The sequence below is a fragment of the Labeo rohita genome, chromosome 15 (genome assembly GCF_022985175.1).
Source record: "Labeo rohita strain BAU-BD-2019 chromosome 15, IGBB_LRoh.1.0, whole genome shotgun sequence".
NCBI lineage: Eukaryota > Metazoa > Chordata > Actinopteri > Cypriniformes > Cyprinidae > Labeo > Labeo rohita.
The window spans coordinates 16078807-16096728 of NC_066883.1; the positions used below are offsets into that span (position 1 = coordinate 16078807).

The following is a 17922-nucleotide window of genomic DNA, read 5'->3' on the forward strand; positions in this document are numbered from 1 at the left end:
AATCCATCTGACCTATTTCTGTAAAATTAGCATTTCTTTCTGGCTACTTTAGGTTTCTGTGTAAGTACTGGTACTTCTGTTTGGGCTGAGGCTGGAATTTAGCAAGTTTCAAGTAAAAGTATTTGATGGACGTATAATATGTGTCAGGAGCATTCACTCAGTATCATTATCTCATTTTTGACCGAGTTGGCTTTTAGCTGGTTTTGCATCTGAACTCTTCATATATTCACAGCTATTTGTGTTTATCCATGTACCTTGTTGGTAAGTTGTACGGAAGTTTAAAGGAACCCAGATAGCACACATACATCTACAAGATGTCTGTTAAAGATCATTTGATCTGGAAAGCATCTGCTGTGTACAAACATCTGACAGATGTCTGTAAGATGTCAGTTTTAAAGACATAAACATTTTAAAGACATCTAATAGACGTCTATTTGACATCTTATAAGAAAACATCCTATTGCAGATAAACAAACACTCTAAAAAATATGTTTTTCTGTTCCGTGTCAGACTTGAATGCACCACGCATTCAAAAGAGTACCATGACTATTTTAACAATGTTCTTACTACCTTTCTGTGCCTTGAACATGTCAGTTTGTCTTGCTGTCTATGCAGGGTCACAAAGCTCTCAGATTTAAGGTCTTAGGGTGTTAGGAACAACATGAGGGTGAGCAATTAATAACAGAATTTTCATTTTTGGTTGAACTATCCTTTTGAGTATTGCAATCTAAGTTAAATCTATAATTAAAGATCATAAACATTACTATCACAAACACTGACAAATAATGACAGGCCTGTTTATATTTTGTCATGATACTGATGTAAAGTGTTGGAGCAACCTACTTCCTCAGGCGAACGCTATGTGGACGAGCGTCTGTTGGCGAGCGAGCTTAATGTATACTTGTCACAAAACATTTTAAAACCTTAATTAAACGTGTATATGTTTATCTGAAAAGAATATCCACTTTTTTAAAGACCTCTTAGGTTTAATTAAGGGAGTGGGGGTGGTAATTCAGAACCCAGCTGACACTTTAAGGTGTCTTTATGATATAAGCAAAGTTGAAACTGATTTAGGGTGTGCCGGTTTTAGAGTTGTTAGAGGTTGTTTGAAAGTGGTCCATTTAAAATGAGTAACAAGTCATTGACGGCTTCACGATTAGTGTAAATCTCTGTCATTGTGGCGTGTTTAACCCGCTGCCCTCAGTGACGTCGGATGCGCGCATCAGTGCCCGCGCACTAGGCTCGTGTGGGCGGGACTGGCAGTAGTGAAAAGACATGGATCCGCGCACTGCCTCCAGCTTGCAACCTGACAGCTTCAGCTCGCTTCCGTCACTTTTCTTTGAGAACTCTACTCTGTCTGCTTCGACACGTGAATGAATTGTTCTTTGCATTAGCGAACAACTTTATTCGTCTTTTGTTTTGTGAAAAGTGTTTTAATTATAGTGAGTCGGTCAGCGAGCGATGGTTTATTCGTCCCCGGGGCTGCCTCGCACCGCTGTAGAGGTCGTTTCCTGATCAAGTTGCTTACCTGAAGGACCTTGGAATATTTGATGCAAAAAATCCATAGTTGGTGTTTATACACCACAGAAGGTTTTTATTGACTCTGCCCATCATGCGACATTCATATACAGTTACAATACCAGAGGAGCCACCTGCGACTGCGTTCCCTCTTCTAAAACAGGACATGCGGAGGAAAAACTCTATGTCCGGCTCTATGCTGGTCTCCACATTCGTTGGACTTCTGATAAATCATGCCAAGGTATGAACATGCTTTATAGGCGTATTACGGCAATTAACATTTATTCATTTAAACATACTTTAGTCTTTTCTTATTTTACTATTTTCACTACTACTCGTTTATTATATACAAGTAACAATTTTATTATTACAATCAAAGTCGCTTTTTTAGTCACTGAATACGGCTTTGTAGTTGATATATTATTCACTTCTTACCAGCATATTGGTCTATTCCAGTTTGACTAGTATTTGTATACCGTAAACAGAAGATAACAGTAACGATCGGAATAGACACTAGTCGGTTTATACCTAAACCACATCTTACCAATACCAGTGGAATACTTACTTAAGACTAATGGGATATCAAACAGTAGCACTAGTTTGACCAACTATTAGTTAGCCAAGGGATAATCAGTCTTACTTTTTGGAGTCAACTTAGACTAATTAACGTTTCCATGTAACCAAATTTTAAAATGTATGACCAGTCTGACTAGAAAAAAAAATTGATGACTAACTAATGGATGACTAACTAATTAACTAAGACTAGTCTAAACCTTCTGTGCAGCTGTCCCCTGGAATTACTACTGGAGTAGTGTCTAACTAGTGAAAATATTGGATTACTATCAATAAAAAAAATAAGTACTGGTAACATAAAATAGATGATAGTTAATTTCAAGGGATAAATGTTAAAGCATGAATGGCTTATTGAAGCCCACTGAATGAGCCTTAAAAAGTAGTTCATGCTGTGATGTCATTAATATTGCACTTAGCACCATCAGTAAGCTCTCTCTAAGTCTTTGTAAGGGATCAGTATTCTGACAGGTCACTGCTTATATAATGCAAATTAATCTTTCTCGCATTTGCATTTTCTGTTTTAGTGCATTTACTTATTTTAGCCACCGACTGGTGTATGTTTATGCCAGTGTGGCACATTGGGATAAACTTATGAATCAGTCTTATTGATCCTATAATAAAAATTTGAGAGCACCTTACATTAAAGGGGTCATCGGATGCAAACTTCACTTGTACATGTTGTTTGAACATTAATGTGTGTTGGCAGTGTATGTAGAAATCTACCCTATAATTATAAAAATCCATGTAGTGGTTTTTAATTAATCTGTAAAAATAATTTCTTCTCAGATGCCTGTCAGTGTGGCGTCACACCCGCTCCCACGATAGTTGATTGACATGACCGTCTTACATAAGCTCAGCTGTAACAGTCCGACCTGCATTGTTTCAATGCCGAAGCAGGGATGTAATTAGACAAGAATATCTCTGATTGAGCGATTGAGGTTTCTGGATGTAATAATGAACATAGTGGTCGTCATTTACTCCCGACATCTGAGCCGCTGAAGATGCAGTGGATTACGTTTGTTTGTGAAGGAAATGCACCTCTTGATTTACATAAATGCGTCTATGTTTACGCAAACCATTCATGATCCAGCTTGACTTACAGCAGAAGTGAGTTTAAGGGTTTTTTTTATGAATCTCCGCACACCTTTTTTAATAATGTGCTAGTTCGCAAGTTTCACGGGTAAACACGCTAAATGCGGCTAAAGTAAACAATCTCTCAGAGCAGCACATCACTCCACAGAGAGTAGAGAGGGGCAGGGCGAGCAGAGCTCATTTGCATTTAAAGAAACAACCCCTCAGAATGGGATCATTTTTGCAGAGCTCATTTTGACAAGGTAAAAAGGGTGTTGTTTTACACAACCATCAAGAATGTTTAACCAAAGTATATTATAGACTTTTCATTAAGACCCTAAAGAATCAAATCAACTTGAAAATGGGCATCCGATGACCCTTTTAAGTTTAACAGAAAGCACATTTCATTTTTTCTTTGAAGTAAAGCAACATAAATCAGCAGCAACCTGCATGCAGCTGATGAATGACGCATGAGGCAGTTCAGAGTGGCTGTGCATTGTTACGTAATGAGCAGAAATCCCATTAGAGCTCACTCTTGCATCCGGCAGCATGCTCAGTCCCGCCCCATGCCACCGGGGTCAGGACTAGGCCGGGTGTACCAGCTTTGCCACTGAGCCTGCATTATCTGCCTCATGATTAGATTCAGCGTCACGGAATGTGCTTTGATGTTCATCGGGACACTTATATATTAAACGACCCATATATTGAGCACCATATATTTAGTGTGGGTAAACAGGATTCTTTCCATGCGCTTTTTGTGAGTCACTTCCCTGGTCACCCCTTTTTTAGCTGGAGGTGTGACAAGTATAATGTAATTGTGAAGGACAGGGAGTACCAGCAGTGTCTTTATCTTAGTTTGTTGAAAAGGACGGTCCAAACGAAGTGTACTAGCTAGTTTAACACATTGGTACAGGGGACAAAATGCACTTGTTAAAGTCATGATTCTGTCCTCTGTACCATAGCAGGAAACAAAAAATTGGCAGAGGAGCCTGAGTACTCCTGGGAAATTCAGGTCTGTGTCAAAGTACAAAAGTCTTTTTTTAAACAGAAGAAAGTTGCAAGGAATATCTCAACCAGCAGACAGCTAAGACATGTGTGGAATTATTTGTCTGGGAGTGTAGGAGACAAAGTTGACATAAAACAGAGATGGTATAAAGTCTAAACATTACCTGACGGCTACATCTCACAGTTTAAACCAGCTACCAGAGCTGTTTAACTAATGTTAATGTGGGTCAGTGTATGATGACTGAAGGCTGCCAGTCTGGATGTTTTATCTGGATATTTGCTCCACATTTTCCTCTCGCAGCAAGCTGTTATAAAAGCAGGATTAGTCTTCCCTCACCTCTGTAATGGGGAGAACGCTGAACAGAACACGGTGACCCACTTCCACATTCTCCGGTCACCAGAGAAAAAGTGGAGGATTTGACACATAAAATCAGTCTGTATCAAAAACTTGCAAAGTTATTAAACAAATACATGCATTGAGGTTCTTCACCCAGAGTTTACAGCTTAGCCTTGCTAGAGTAATTTCAACAGGGACTTTCATAATGCTCAACTGTCTCTCATATCATTTGGGCAGGTGTTCTTAACCCTTTAACACGTTCCTCCAGGTTTTCTGAAAGCGCTTTTCACCCTGAGACCAAATGATGCAAACTTATGAGAAGGTTATTAGCTGCTGGGTACATGTACCACTATATTGAGAAACAGCCACACGCTGCTTTGGCAACAACAACAGCATCGTCTCATTTCACACAGCAGTGGACGTCTGCTTCGGAGTGAATCACAACAACCTAAAATAGACCTACGCTTTCCTGACATGCAGCAGGATGTCAAGAAGCAGGATCTTCATCTGACGTTAATGTTTATTTCTCAGTTTTAGTATTTTTGTTTGGTGCCTGTGAGAAGATATCGCCATCAGAGATGGCTGCCGAGATCAGTGTTGCCGTGACGATAAAAAATCAGCCAATGAGCGGACATCCCATGTGAAAGGATGCTATTTTTGGCAGCGTTGATATTACTCAGCAGAGTATGACAAACTGGCCTGGAGAGCCTGTTCCTGTGAAAAGGGTGTTCAGCAAGCATTTTCCATGGAAGCATGGATTTAGATAATACCCATTTAATGAGTTTGTTAAACTTTTCTGGTGTGATATATACTGCCACGAACTGTTTGTTCCACAAATATTGACTGCTGTGCCACTGAGGCAGTCAGGACAAATGTGGTCAGTGTGAACATCCTGGTCAGCACCAGGTAGGTTCGTCAGAGTTCCAACACAGGGCGGATCACGTTTCCCCTCCCGTGCTTTGGCAAGACAGAAAACAACATAGTGTCAGATTACTGGCCAGTCCGCTTTAGCACCTGTACCTACACGCAGATTATATAGAAACACAGATCTAGATTTTCCTGGAACGACTGAAAAACCTGCCTTGAAGATGCTTGCCGGAATTTTGAAATGCTTATTTTAGTTTTGTCTAAAAGCAAAAAATTTCTCACAGAGATTTCGTAGTAGTTCACTTCTAGAACAAAAATTTACAGATACTCACAGGTACTCACTCCATTGTCATCCAAGATGTTTATGCCTTTCTTTCTTTAGTCGTAAAGAAATTATGTTTTTTGAGGAAAACATTTCAGGAATTATCTCCATATAGTGGACTTCTATGGTGCTTGCGAGTTTGAAAGTCCAAAATGCAGTTTAAATGCAGCTTCAAAGGGCTCTTAAAGATCCCAGCCGAGGAATAAGGGTCTCATCTAGTGAAACGATTTGTCATTTTCTAAAAAAATAAATAAATAAATAAAAACTTATATACTTCAATCTTTAATCTACTTTAATCTCAAATGCTCATTTTATCTAGCTTTGTGTGAACTCTGTGTATTCCGTTTCAAGACAGTTAGGGTATGTCGAAAAACTCACATCTCATTTTCTCCTCCAACTTTAAAATCATCCTAAATCGCTGCAGAAGTACCGCAAAGAAGGTCAAATGCCCTTTACAAAAAAAGGGAGAAAATGAGATGAGTTTTTCGACCTACCCTAACTGTATTGACCCGGATTGCACGAAGTACGCATGCGCATGGCAGAGCTAGACAAGACAAGCATTTGAGGTTAAAAAGTATATACATTTTTATTTTTTTTATTTTTTAGAAAACGATCGTTTTGCTAGATAAGACCCTTCTTCCCCAGCTGGGATCATTTAGAGCCCTTTGAAGCGGCATTTTAACTGCATTTTGGACGTTCAAACTCACAGGCATCACTGAAGTCCACTATATGGAGATAATTCCTGACATTTTTTCTTTAAAAAACATAATTTCTTTACGACTGAAGAAAGAAAGGCATGATCATCTTGGACGATAACAGGGTGAGAAAATGATTGTGGGGAAAAATCAATGGTACGGTATTTTGTTTAAGTCTACGCTTATATCAGTGATTGTATGTGGTCCTCATATCAGTATTTTATTTTTGAGTTGTGTTGCGGTAAAAATAGCAACAAGTAGCGCCAGTTGACGTCCATTTGACGTCACTGAAATAATAGCACTCCCCATAGTCCAACATATTTATAAAAACAATTTTTTCAGTGTACATATTTTAGTAAGATACATCATTTGTTATATTAAGCCATACAAGTCTTGACACCTGGGGTTCCCTTAAGAGAACAACATTTCAGTCCATTTGACAGCTTACTTGAAATGTTTGACTAGTCACTGATGTTTAGCCTACTAACATTTCATCTCCTCTTTGTTTTCCAGAACTCTAAGAGTGCCCAGGGCCTGGTGGGGCTTCGTAATCTGGGAAATACAGTAAGTGTTTTTAATGGGATGATTAGCTGCTCTTATAGGTGAAGTGTGTACTTGTATTCAGTAGTTTTTTTTGTCCATTTTTGGCACAAATTTGTGCCAAAGCTGGACTACCTGTTTTCCATCAGTGGGAGATGTGATGATGCTGCTTGTGACACTTCACCTCTAGAATGTGATATCTGTAATTCCCATGTTCACACATACCAGGCAAATCAATTAAAAATCATACAACATATCTCCAATGAAGTGTTAAAGGTCTTCGCTGTTGAACAGTGGCGTCATTCACACATATATACAGATCACATACAACACATCCAGCATGCTAAAAATAGATCAAAACTGTCAAATCTCACAATATCTGGTTAACACACCTAAGCGGCAAGCAGCAGAAATGTTTTCGTATCGCTTTCACATTCCTCTGTCTATTTCCATTTGGCAAGATTATTTTCATGATCCCTCTTCGCTCTCGCACTCACTTACCTTGCTTTTGCCAAGCAACAGTATGTGTACAGTCCAAAAATAAACTCTTACACAGTGCAGTCAAGTCTGCTGCTGTGAAACTCTAGACCAATGTGTCACTTGTTTTGTGGCTACCTTTGCTTTTCGGATTTCTGCTTAGTGAGCATGTACACGTTGTCATATTTGTAGATAAATACTGAAGTCCACTTCTAGAACAAAAAAGAAAGATGTTCGTTTCTTTCTTTCTTCAGCTGTAAAGAAATTGTTTTTTGAGGAAAACATTTCAGGATTTTTCTCCATATAATGGACTTGTATGGTGCCCGAGTTTGAACTTTCAAAATGTAGTTTAAATGCAGCTTTAAGTGATCACAAATATGGTTATCGATCCCAGGCGAGGAAGAAGGGTTATTTTCATGAAAATAATACAATTTATATACTTTCTGATGTCAAACGCTCGTCTTGTCTTGCTCTTTTTTCCGGTTCATAACCGTTAGGGTATGGCGCAAAAACTCCCATCTCATGTTCTCCCTCAACTTCAAAATCATCCTATATCACTGTTTTACCTTTTTTGTTAAGGGTGTTTGATCTTCTTTGCATGTTTACTTTGCAAAGACTGGGTCAGTACTTCTGCAACGATGTAGGATGATTTTAAAAATGATTTTTGAAGTTGAGGGAGAAAATACGATTGGAGTTTTTCGACATACCCTAACTGTCTTAAGTCAGAATACACAGAGTTGAGGCAGAGCAAGACAAGCGTTTGAGATTAAAAAGTATTTAAATTGTATTTTTTTTGAAAATAGCCGATCGTTTCGCTGTATAAGACCCTTCTTCCTCGGCCGGGATCGTTTACAACCACAGTTGGGATCGTTTGAAGTTCAAACTCGGGGCACCATAGAATTCCATTATATGGAGAAAAATCCAGATTTTTTTTTTTCATGAAAAAACATAATTTCTTTATGACTGAAGAAAGAAAGACATGAACATCTTGGATGACAAGGGGGTGAGTACATGAACATGAATTAAATGTATTTGATACATTTGGTCAAAAAATTACATTTTAATCATGTTAATGGTTGTATCATGGTCATTGCCTTTTTTTTGTCTATTTAGTGTTCAGTTTGGGATCTTAAAAAATAAAGATTAATTTTTTATTAAATAATCAGTATGTCATGTGATTCACTCATTTCAATCAAAATAAATAAATACATTTCATTTGTAACATTTTTAATCAATTACCAGCCCTTTGTAAATCGAAGTATTTCTCCTCGTTTGTCTCTCTGTTTCCCTCGCTAGTGTTTTATGAACTCCATCCTCCAGTGTCTTAGCAACACACAGAGCCTGCGAGACTACTGTCTTCACAACTCCCACCGCCGAGACCTCAACAACAACAGCCGCACAAACACTGCTCTCATGGAAGGTGAGTGCGCTCGGCACCACACAGTTCTCACAGGTTTTTCACAGTGGTCACTGCTTCTCTCTGATAAACCGCAAACCTTACTCAAAGCCTCTCTTTGTCATGCCTTCAGAGTTTGCCAAGCTTATCCAGACAATGTGGACTTCTTCAAGCAGTGAAGCCGTCAGCCCCTCTGAGTTCAAAACACAGATTCAGAGATACGCCCCCAGATTTGTGGGCTACAAGTAAGTCTCATCCTACACACAATTCATCCTACACACCTAGTGCACACATTCTGTTCAAAGTGGCCATCTTAGTATCATAGCAGCAGGTTTTACACAGACAAACACCATGTACGTTGAATTTTTCAAATTCTGAAAATATTAAACAGTGTGAAATTTTAATTGAATATTTATCAGGTTATCAGTCAGTATGTGAATATAATTGACTGATTATCAGTAGCTGGCTGTGGTTGTGTTATGTATTAAGATGTTTATATTATCTCTCAAGTCAACAGGATGCTCAGGAGTTTCTGCGTTTCCTGCTAGACGGCCTGCACAACGAAGTGAACAGGGTCACGATCCGGCCGCGGGGAAACATGGAAGACTTTGATCACTTGCCGTAAGCGTGCTGCTCTTTTTTTTTCCTCAGTATGGGTTGTGAGTGTGATTTCATGATTTTTATATATTGTTAATTTTCTTTAGTGATGAGGAAAAAGGGAAAAAGATGTGGGCTAAGTACTTAGAGAGGGAAGACAGCAAAATCGTAGGTAAGTATGCACTACACCAGTGTTATTAGTGTTACTTATATAACTATAGTATTATATATAATTTATATAATATTTTTTAACATTTAGATTTAGTTTTTATTTTAAGTAACGTTTTAGTCGTTTTATCTTGTTAACCAAGGAAGTATTTCTAAATTTCATGTTTTTTTTCATGCAATATTTATATTTTATTGTATTTCAGCATTATTTAGAATAACAAAAATGATTTTTAAAGGGATAGTTCACCCAGAAATGAAAATTCTGTCATTAATTACTCACCCTAATGTCATTCCAAACATGTAAGACCTTTGTTCATCTTCAAAACACAAATACTTTTGAAAAAATCTGTGAGCTTTCTGATCCTGCATAGACAGCAACGCAACTGACTCGTTTAAGGCCCAGAAAGGTAGTAAGGACATTGTTAAAATAGTCCGTGTAACACAGACTGACAAAGAAGAGAAGAAATTGTTGAATGGAGTCGTTATTTTTGTTTTCTTTGTGCATAAAAAGTATTCTCGTAGCTTCATAAAATTAAGGTTGGACCACTGATGTCACATGGACTATTTTAACTATGTCCTTACTACCTTTCTGGGGCTTGAACTTCTCAGTTGCGTTGCTGTCTGTGCAGGGTCAAATGTTCTTGGATTTCATAAATATCTTAATTTCTGTTCTGAGGATGAACGAAGGTCTTGTGGGTTTGGAACAACATGAGAGTGAGTAATCAATGACAGAATTTTCATTTTTGGGTGAACTATCCCTTTAATAGTTTCAGTTAACAATGTACACCTCAATGTACACAGATCAAAGAGCTTTGGGTTATTGTTGTGCTCCATTACTAAGCATAATTCTGCCATGTGTCTCTGTCTGTCCTCAGATCTGTTTGTAGGGCAGCTGAAGAGCTCTTTGACGTGCAGTGAATGTGGCTATTGTTCCACTGTGTTCGATCCCTTCTGGGATCTATCCTTACCTATCGCCAAGGTCAGTTTATAGACATGTGCATGTGCATGCAGGCTTTATAACACTTTTGACTTTTGGAGAAATGAGTAGGTGTTAATGGTGTTCCTCTGCCTAGAAGGGCTATGGAGAGGTGAGCCTAATGGACTGCATGCGGCTGTTTACTAAAGAAGACGTGCTGGATGGTGACGAGAAGCCGGTACTTTGTTTAATTAATTCCTAGGATGTTAATAATGTGGAAAATGTATATGTAGCAAAACATCGAATTGCTTTTCTTTTTTCATCCAGACATGTTACAGGTGCAAAGCCAGGAGACGATGTACGAAGAAATTCACAGTTCAGAAGTTTCCTAAAATACTAGTTCTTCGTATCCTTTTCTAATGCTGTCTGAGCTCTTCGTGATGTCACTGGGAGCAGCGGTGCGTTTGTTGACAGTAAGCACAGATAAGACTGGGACGCTGTTTGTGTGTGCAGGAATCTGCTGATGGGTTAGGTTGAAGTACATAGTGACAGGTCTCTCTGAGGTCAGCAGTGTGCCGAGTCTCTTTTCCTTAACTGCTTCACTTGTTCAGATCTGAAGCGCTTCTCAGAAGCCCGCGTCAGAACCAGCAAACTGTCCACTTTTGTCAACTTCCCAATGAAAGACCTGGACCTCAGGGAGTTCGCCTCTGACAGAAGCAGTGAGTAAAAACAGACCAAGAATCTGCCATTTCAGTCCTAGAGTAAATGTGCAGCTGCACTCTCCATGAAATGTTACAGATCTTATTGTGAATGATTCATCTATGCCTTTTTATTTTTTTTTAAACAATGTTTGACCTTAAGATTTTTATTTATAATATCATAACTGGATCTTCCAGTAAATGTCTCTCTGGTGTATGCCAGACTTAGTCCATTTAAACCCTGCCCCTTTCTTACATTCAGATCTGGCTTCATCCAGTCAACAAGTATGTCACAATACAGAAAAAAAATATATTTCGCTACTGTACAGCGGCTGTTTTAAATGTAATTTTAGGGGATCTTAAATTCGGGGAGGGAGAAGTAATTATGGGTGTCACGATATATGGGGTGTCGCAATAGACCAGTAATTGACCGGTAATTGTCATATTTAAATCATGAAATACTATTATTGTGTTAATCTGGGGTATCACGATATATCGAGTTAATTAGTGGTGTCGCGATATACTGGTATTGACGATAATCGTCATATTTAAATCATTAAATATCGTTATCGTGTTAATTAGGGATGTTGTGATATAGTGCTATTGATGATAATCGTCATATTTAAATCATAAAATATAATTTTCGAGTTAATTAGTGGTGTCGCAATATACTGGTATTGACGTAATCATGATATTTAAATCATGAAATATTGTTATCGAGTTAATTAAGGGTGTTGTGATATACATAATATCGTGATATTTAAATAATGAAATGTTGTTATGTATTTGGGGGTGTCATGATATATCAGTATTGACGATAATCGTTATATTTAAATAATGAAATGTCGTTATTGTGTTGATTAGGGGTGCCTCGATATACCAGTAATGACAATAATCATCATATTTAAATAATGAAATTACGTTATCATGTATTTGGGGGTGTCACGATATACAGGTATTGACGTAATCGTGATATTTAAATCATGAAATATCGTTATCGTGTTAATTAGGGGTGTCGCAATAGACCAGTAATGACGGTAATTGTCATATTTAAATCATGAAATACTATTATTGTGTTAATCTGGGGTATCGCGATATACCGGTATTGACGATGATCGTGATATTTAAATCATGAAATATCATTATCGAGTTAATTAGGAATGTCACGATATACCGGTATTGATGATAATCGTCGTATTTAAATTCATGAAAATTTATTATAGTGTTAGTTAGTGGTGTCATTACAAGTACACTGCAAGTTTGGGGTAAAAATCTGTATTTATTCTCTCAATTGTTTTACTTTGACACTGTGTTAAGCTAAAAACGATTAGCATTTTAGTCTTTTCTGTTTAGTGTAATTGTCCCTTCTGTTTGCAGTGGTGTGAAAAAAGATTAATCTAACTGATAGCATTATTATTATTATTTTTTAAATTTTCAAGACTTCTATAGATATCACGATATATCCTTACTGTGAATTTCTGAGGCTACGATAATCATGTAGTGAAAAATGTGATAGCACACATCCCTAATTGTGGAAAAGTGGCTCCATATGATTATTGAACGTCAAAATGTGGTGCTTTTTCACGTTCTACATGCTTGCAGTTTCAGAGCAATTTACAGTTCAATTCAATTCATAGTTCAATTCAAGTTTCTACAATATATTTAGTAGTAGCTTACTAGTGGTGTCAAGTTGACGTACATAAATCAAAAATCAGTTAATGACGTAATCAAACAGAGAATGAACACTTAACAGTAATAAAGTCAAACTTGTAGCAAAACCAATGTTGTTTCAGGGTTGGTATAATCTGAGGTCCTCTGAGGGGTTGGCATCATCTCTTTTTAGGTGTTTTGGATCCAGACCGAAGCTTGTGTAATTCCTAGTTACAGAAACAGAGGAACAAATAGGGACATAATTAGCGTAGCTGCTGTTCCAACCAAGCAAAAATTATTTGTTTAACCCAAGCTTAAGAATAATAATATGCATTTGATTCAGATATAACTGCAGTACAAGATTATGAGATGCACTATTTGAATGCTTGGCTAAAGACATGTGTCTTTAATCTAGATTTAAACAGAGAGAGTGTGTCCGAACTCCGAACGTTATCAGGAAGGCTGTTCCAGGCTATTCAGTCATATAATACCATACATTATACAGAGTGATTGCTTAGTTATCTGCTGGTAATGAATTATGAAAATGTTTACTTCATGCTGTTTACATTGTAATGGGTGCTGATGTCGTAAAAGTACATATTTTATCTCCCTCGTCTTTTTGAATGACCAGCTACAAGTAATAAAACACTAAATGTAAAACAAACGTGATGATGTATTTGAGCCCTGGTTATAATTAAAAGTACCGCATTCATGCATTTTTTTCTGGGTATTATTGGTATTTTGATTAAACAGTGTATCTTGCATTTAGTTCCAGTCTGACTATCAATGCTTCTTTCTGTTTCAGGTAGTGCAGTATATAACTTGTATGCAGTGTCCAATCACTCAGGCACGACTATGGGAGGCCACTACACAGCGTACTGTTGCAATCCTGAAAACGGGGAATGGTACACGTATAACGACTCCAGGTAATTGCTTTACTTCCCCTCCTGCTCTTTCTTTCCTTTTGCATGACTGAGTAGAGTTCCAGTAGATTTCCCAAAGGTATATAGCATACATTAGCTTTCTGGGAAGTGATTCTGACGGTTAGCATGCCAGCAGAGCTCCATTCCACCTGCTAGCTGCTGTGAATTTCCTGTATCCCATCATCCTCCACCTCCTCCCTCACTCCTGCTCCTTCACCTCCCTCCCACTCACGCTCCCTTAAAAATGCTTCCAGTCTTCAACACTGTTAATCTCTCACGCATATATTCTGCTTTCTACTAAATTGGCTGAATAATAATTGGCCAAAATAGGAAATTCCAATGCTATATGATATTTAATTTATTACAAATGTTATTTAAAAGCATCACAATTTAAGATGAACTGAAAAGTATGGGAATTTCTTGGTATTGACCTGCATGAACCTCACTTGATGATAATGTTTTCAAGCATTTGAGAATGATCCAACAATGAGTAGGGGTGGGCGATATACCGGTAGACATAATTTGCGGTTATATGATCGCGGTTATATGCTCACATGACATTGTTGTGCTACATAGTCACAAAAATTTAGCGTTTGCATGTGTTTTTAAGCATTGCAGTATAAAAACAAGTTATTTTAACCCGTTGAAGCGCAATAAACCGCAAAAGAGACTATTAACGATTAAATAAACACATTTGTGACCCATGATCACAAAACCAGTCATAAGGGTCATTTTTTCAAAATTGAGATTTATACATCATATGAAAGCTGAATAAATAAGCTTTAGGACAATTAGGACAATATTTGGCTGAGATACAACTATTTAAAAATCAGGAATCTGAGGGTGCAAAAAATCTAAATATTGAGAAAATTGCCTTTAAAGTTCTTCAAATAATGTTCTTAACAATGTATATGACTAATCAGAAATTAAGTACATTTACAGTAGGAATTTTACAAAATATCTTCATGGAACATTTTTGGCTATTGCTACAAATAAACCCCAGCAACTTAAGACTGGTTTTGTGGTCCAGGGTCACATTTGTGTTTATGCCCTTAAAATGCCTGTCTTTGCAAGTATCCTCATAAACAGTAATTTAGGTCTTAAGTAAAAGCAAACAGCTGAGAATGAAAACATGTTACAGTATATTGGATACGGGCGGCTCTTAAAGTGACAGCAGTCTAATATTCCTGCTGTCTATATTATTTTAAATAAAAGTGAGAAAATCTCACTTCTCCTTTGTAACTTTAATAAAAATAAATACATGTTTAATTTACACAGTGAAGAATGTGCAGTGTTTTTATACATTTGATTACTTTATACAATGTATGTAGCTTTTCTTATTTATTTGTTCTACTGTAGTTTTTTTGTCCTATTGCTTGTAGTTTCTTATTATTATTTAATTGCTGACTGTTTAGTTCTCTTCAATGAGCTTGAGTTTTTGTTTTTTTAGGCTAGTGTTATTTTTTTGAGATGTTGACACTGGTTACAAGAATTATGAAAAATCTATGGTATAAAAAATTTGGATTTCATAAAGGCCTTGTTTTAAGCCAAAATAACCATATCTAGGGCCCTATGAAATTTGTTTTATTTTTTCCCAAATTCCGTTTTATTTTTATTTTTTTCCAAATTCCGTTTTTCTGTTGTAATTTTCCTGGATTCCGTTTTGTTTTGTTTTTCCCATTTTTCTGGACTCCTTTTTAAAGGTTAAATTAAATTGTATTAATCAAAAAGCAATTTATTAAAAATCAGTTTATTAAAAGTTTAACAAAAATTACGTTTGGGACCCTATGAAATGTTTTATTTTTGCCTACCTTATGTTTTATTGTTACCAAATTCTCTGTCCTAGCATGTGTAATTATTTGAATGCATAAAAACAAGTTTAATTTCTTCTTATGAAATGTGTATTTTTCTGTTTCTGTTTTGTTTGCATTTTTCTGGTTATCAGAGGAAGGCACAAAGCATTGATTTAATTTGTTTTAATTAATGAAAATTAAACAAATGTAATTTTTTGGCAAATAAAGGGGATTTACTATTAAACCATTGAATTAAACACAGTTAAAACATTGAAGAAATATATGATTATTCCTTAAAAATAAGTTTTTAAACATTTTAGTAGTAGTGTGGTATGTACGTACATTTTGCTAAACAATAGTAACATAGTTCTGCCGCAACGTCTTCGTTAAATCTAACTTTTATTTTGACGTGTTGCCGTGAATACCTTCAAATTTCTGTGTGTATATGATATGACGATAGTTTTACACAAATGAAATGTTAAAATGCTCATGAAGTGATTCTCAGATCAGTTCTGGAGATGTTGTTTGTGTATTTATGTCCTCATTCAGTGAGACGGCAGACGCTCATATCACCGCAAGTGTTATGCGCGCATAAACAAAACTGCACGTCTGTGCCATTCATTAACACCGAGGCTTAATATTTACAAATTTGAGTCCATATCACGATTTGATTTAAGTGTAATGACCTACTTTTGATGAATTCATCCAAACAGACAAATTCCGCGTTAAACTGTAAATTACGTTTTTAAGACTGGATTCCGCAATTCTGTCCGCTATATATCATGATATAAGATTTTGGTTATATCACGCACTCCTACCAATGAGCACCTTGAGCTTTACAAACACCTGACCATCTGCACTTAGAATGCAGGTTCTTGAGTTTTTCTTATTCATTTTGCCTCTTGTTATGCATCTTTATTTCCAGTCATAAATGAGATTTTTAATACCAGATTTTGAATACAAATTTGACTGTCAACAAACAACGAGTGTGGATTTCTACTTCCAGAGTCACGCCAATGTCCGCCAGCCAAGTTCGCAGTAGTGACGCCTACGTGTTGTTCTACGAGCGGGCGGGACTCTGAAGACGAACTGTGGACGGAGATAAAGTGCAGGACTCGAAGCCTTTGGGCTGAAGACACATTACACACTATGCTGCTTCCTCTGGGCCATCATGCAGAATGAACATCGCTCTCTGCTGGCCACCGGGAGAAGCACACACAATGCCCTCTCACACTCCAGCACTGTGTTAAAGAGGTTCTCGGGCCTCTGTGTGTACGTGTGTGTGTGTGTGTGTGTGTCAGGGCAGCTCGTCATCAGGCAATAACCCAAGTGGCTCCGACTCAGACGTCTCTCTCTATGCACTGCAACCAAACTCTCATCCCAATGCGCCTTCCTCTTGATCAAGAACGCCTCAATATTAAAAACTTTGATTTAAGTTTTGGATTTTCTTGATTTTTTTTTTAAGTGTATGCCCTTCCAGATATCCTGGGAGATGAAGCGGTTCGAGGCGCCCCCTAGCGGGCCGTTGAGGAGTTACAGAAGTGCACTGTTACAGTACACCTTGTTGTTTTCATCACCTCTTGCACCATCTTTCGTCCCGTTCACCCCCACCCGTCATCTTTTCTGTGTATGCTTTGTTCTCTCCTCCACTTTCTTCTCACGGGAGTTTGTTGTGAAAGTCCGTGGTGGTGAGAGAACGGCGTGTGGCGTGACTTTTATTCAGTGTGGCTGCTACTGATCTTTGAAATGCTGTGAATGGAAATGTGGTCGAAAGGATAAGAGGACGGGAGGAGAGATGATGCTGACAGTATATGGATCCTTGATCTCATGCCATTGAACAACATGGAAAGAATGTTTTGCAAAAGAAAATCTGTATATTTTTATATATGATGCAATATAGAGAATGTACTATATACAGTGGTGCTGAAAATGACCCATTACTGTCGTCAGTTAATTTAACAGAGGTAAGAGAACGGCATCTATTTATGCTTACAGGTCAGGAGACGATGTGATACGAGTCACACGATGGCAGTCAAAGTGAAAATATATATATATATGTATGAATAAATTTTAGAAGAATGAACTGTTACGATCCTCTCATGAGTTTGTGGTTTGTCAGCTGTCACATGAATGAAAAGATTACAAAATAGGGCTTGAGAATTTAGTGTTTATTTGCTGTTAAATATTATGTGAAATCTATTTTATTTGCCATATTTATAACCTTGTTACCAAAACTTGGATTAAGTGTGTGTGTGTGTTTATAGGTAACACTTTACAATAAGCTAATAAAGTCCATTTGTTAACTATATTTAATGCATCAACTAACAACGTCCATTAAATAACACTAGTAGATACAACTTTTGATTGTAATTATGT

At 37.2% G+C, this 17922-nt stretch overlaps 1 protein-coding gene across 8 annotated transcripts in view; it reads left to right on the top strand.

The window, feature by feature from the left end:
* usp2a (ubiquitin specific peptidase 2a) overlaps positions 1-17635 on the top strand; it is a 34260-nt gene extending 16625 nt beyond the window's left edge. For 5 of the 8 annotated variants that reach the window (XM_051128521.1, XM_051128519.1, XM_051128522.1 and 2 more), the window contains exons 4-14: positions 6902-6952; positions 8702-8825; positions 8935-9046; positions 9312-9422; positions 9506-9570; positions 10442-10545; positions 10640-10720; positions 10810-10888; positions 11094-11201; positions 13636-13756; positions 16553-17635. In XM_051128521.1, coding sequence (XP_050984478.1) covers positions 6902-6952; positions 8702-8825; positions 8935-9046; positions 9312-9422; positions 9506-9570; positions 10442-10545; positions 10640-10720; positions 10810-10888; positions 11094-11201; positions 13636-13756; positions 16553-16628 — 1032 coding nt within the window. In that variant the 3' untranslated portion in view covers positions 16629-17635. Of the gene's footprint in view, positions 1-1268; positions 1760-6901; positions 6953-8701; positions 8826-8934; positions 9047-9311; positions 9423-9505; positions 9571-10441; positions 10546-10639; positions 10721-10809; positions 10889-11093; positions 11202-13635; positions 13757-16552 lie in introns of those variants that run through there. The other 3 variants (XM_051128524.1, XM_051128525.1, XM_051128523.1) reach the window with 3 other exon arrangements.
* The last annotated feature ends 287 nt before the right edge of the window (positions 17636-17922 follow it).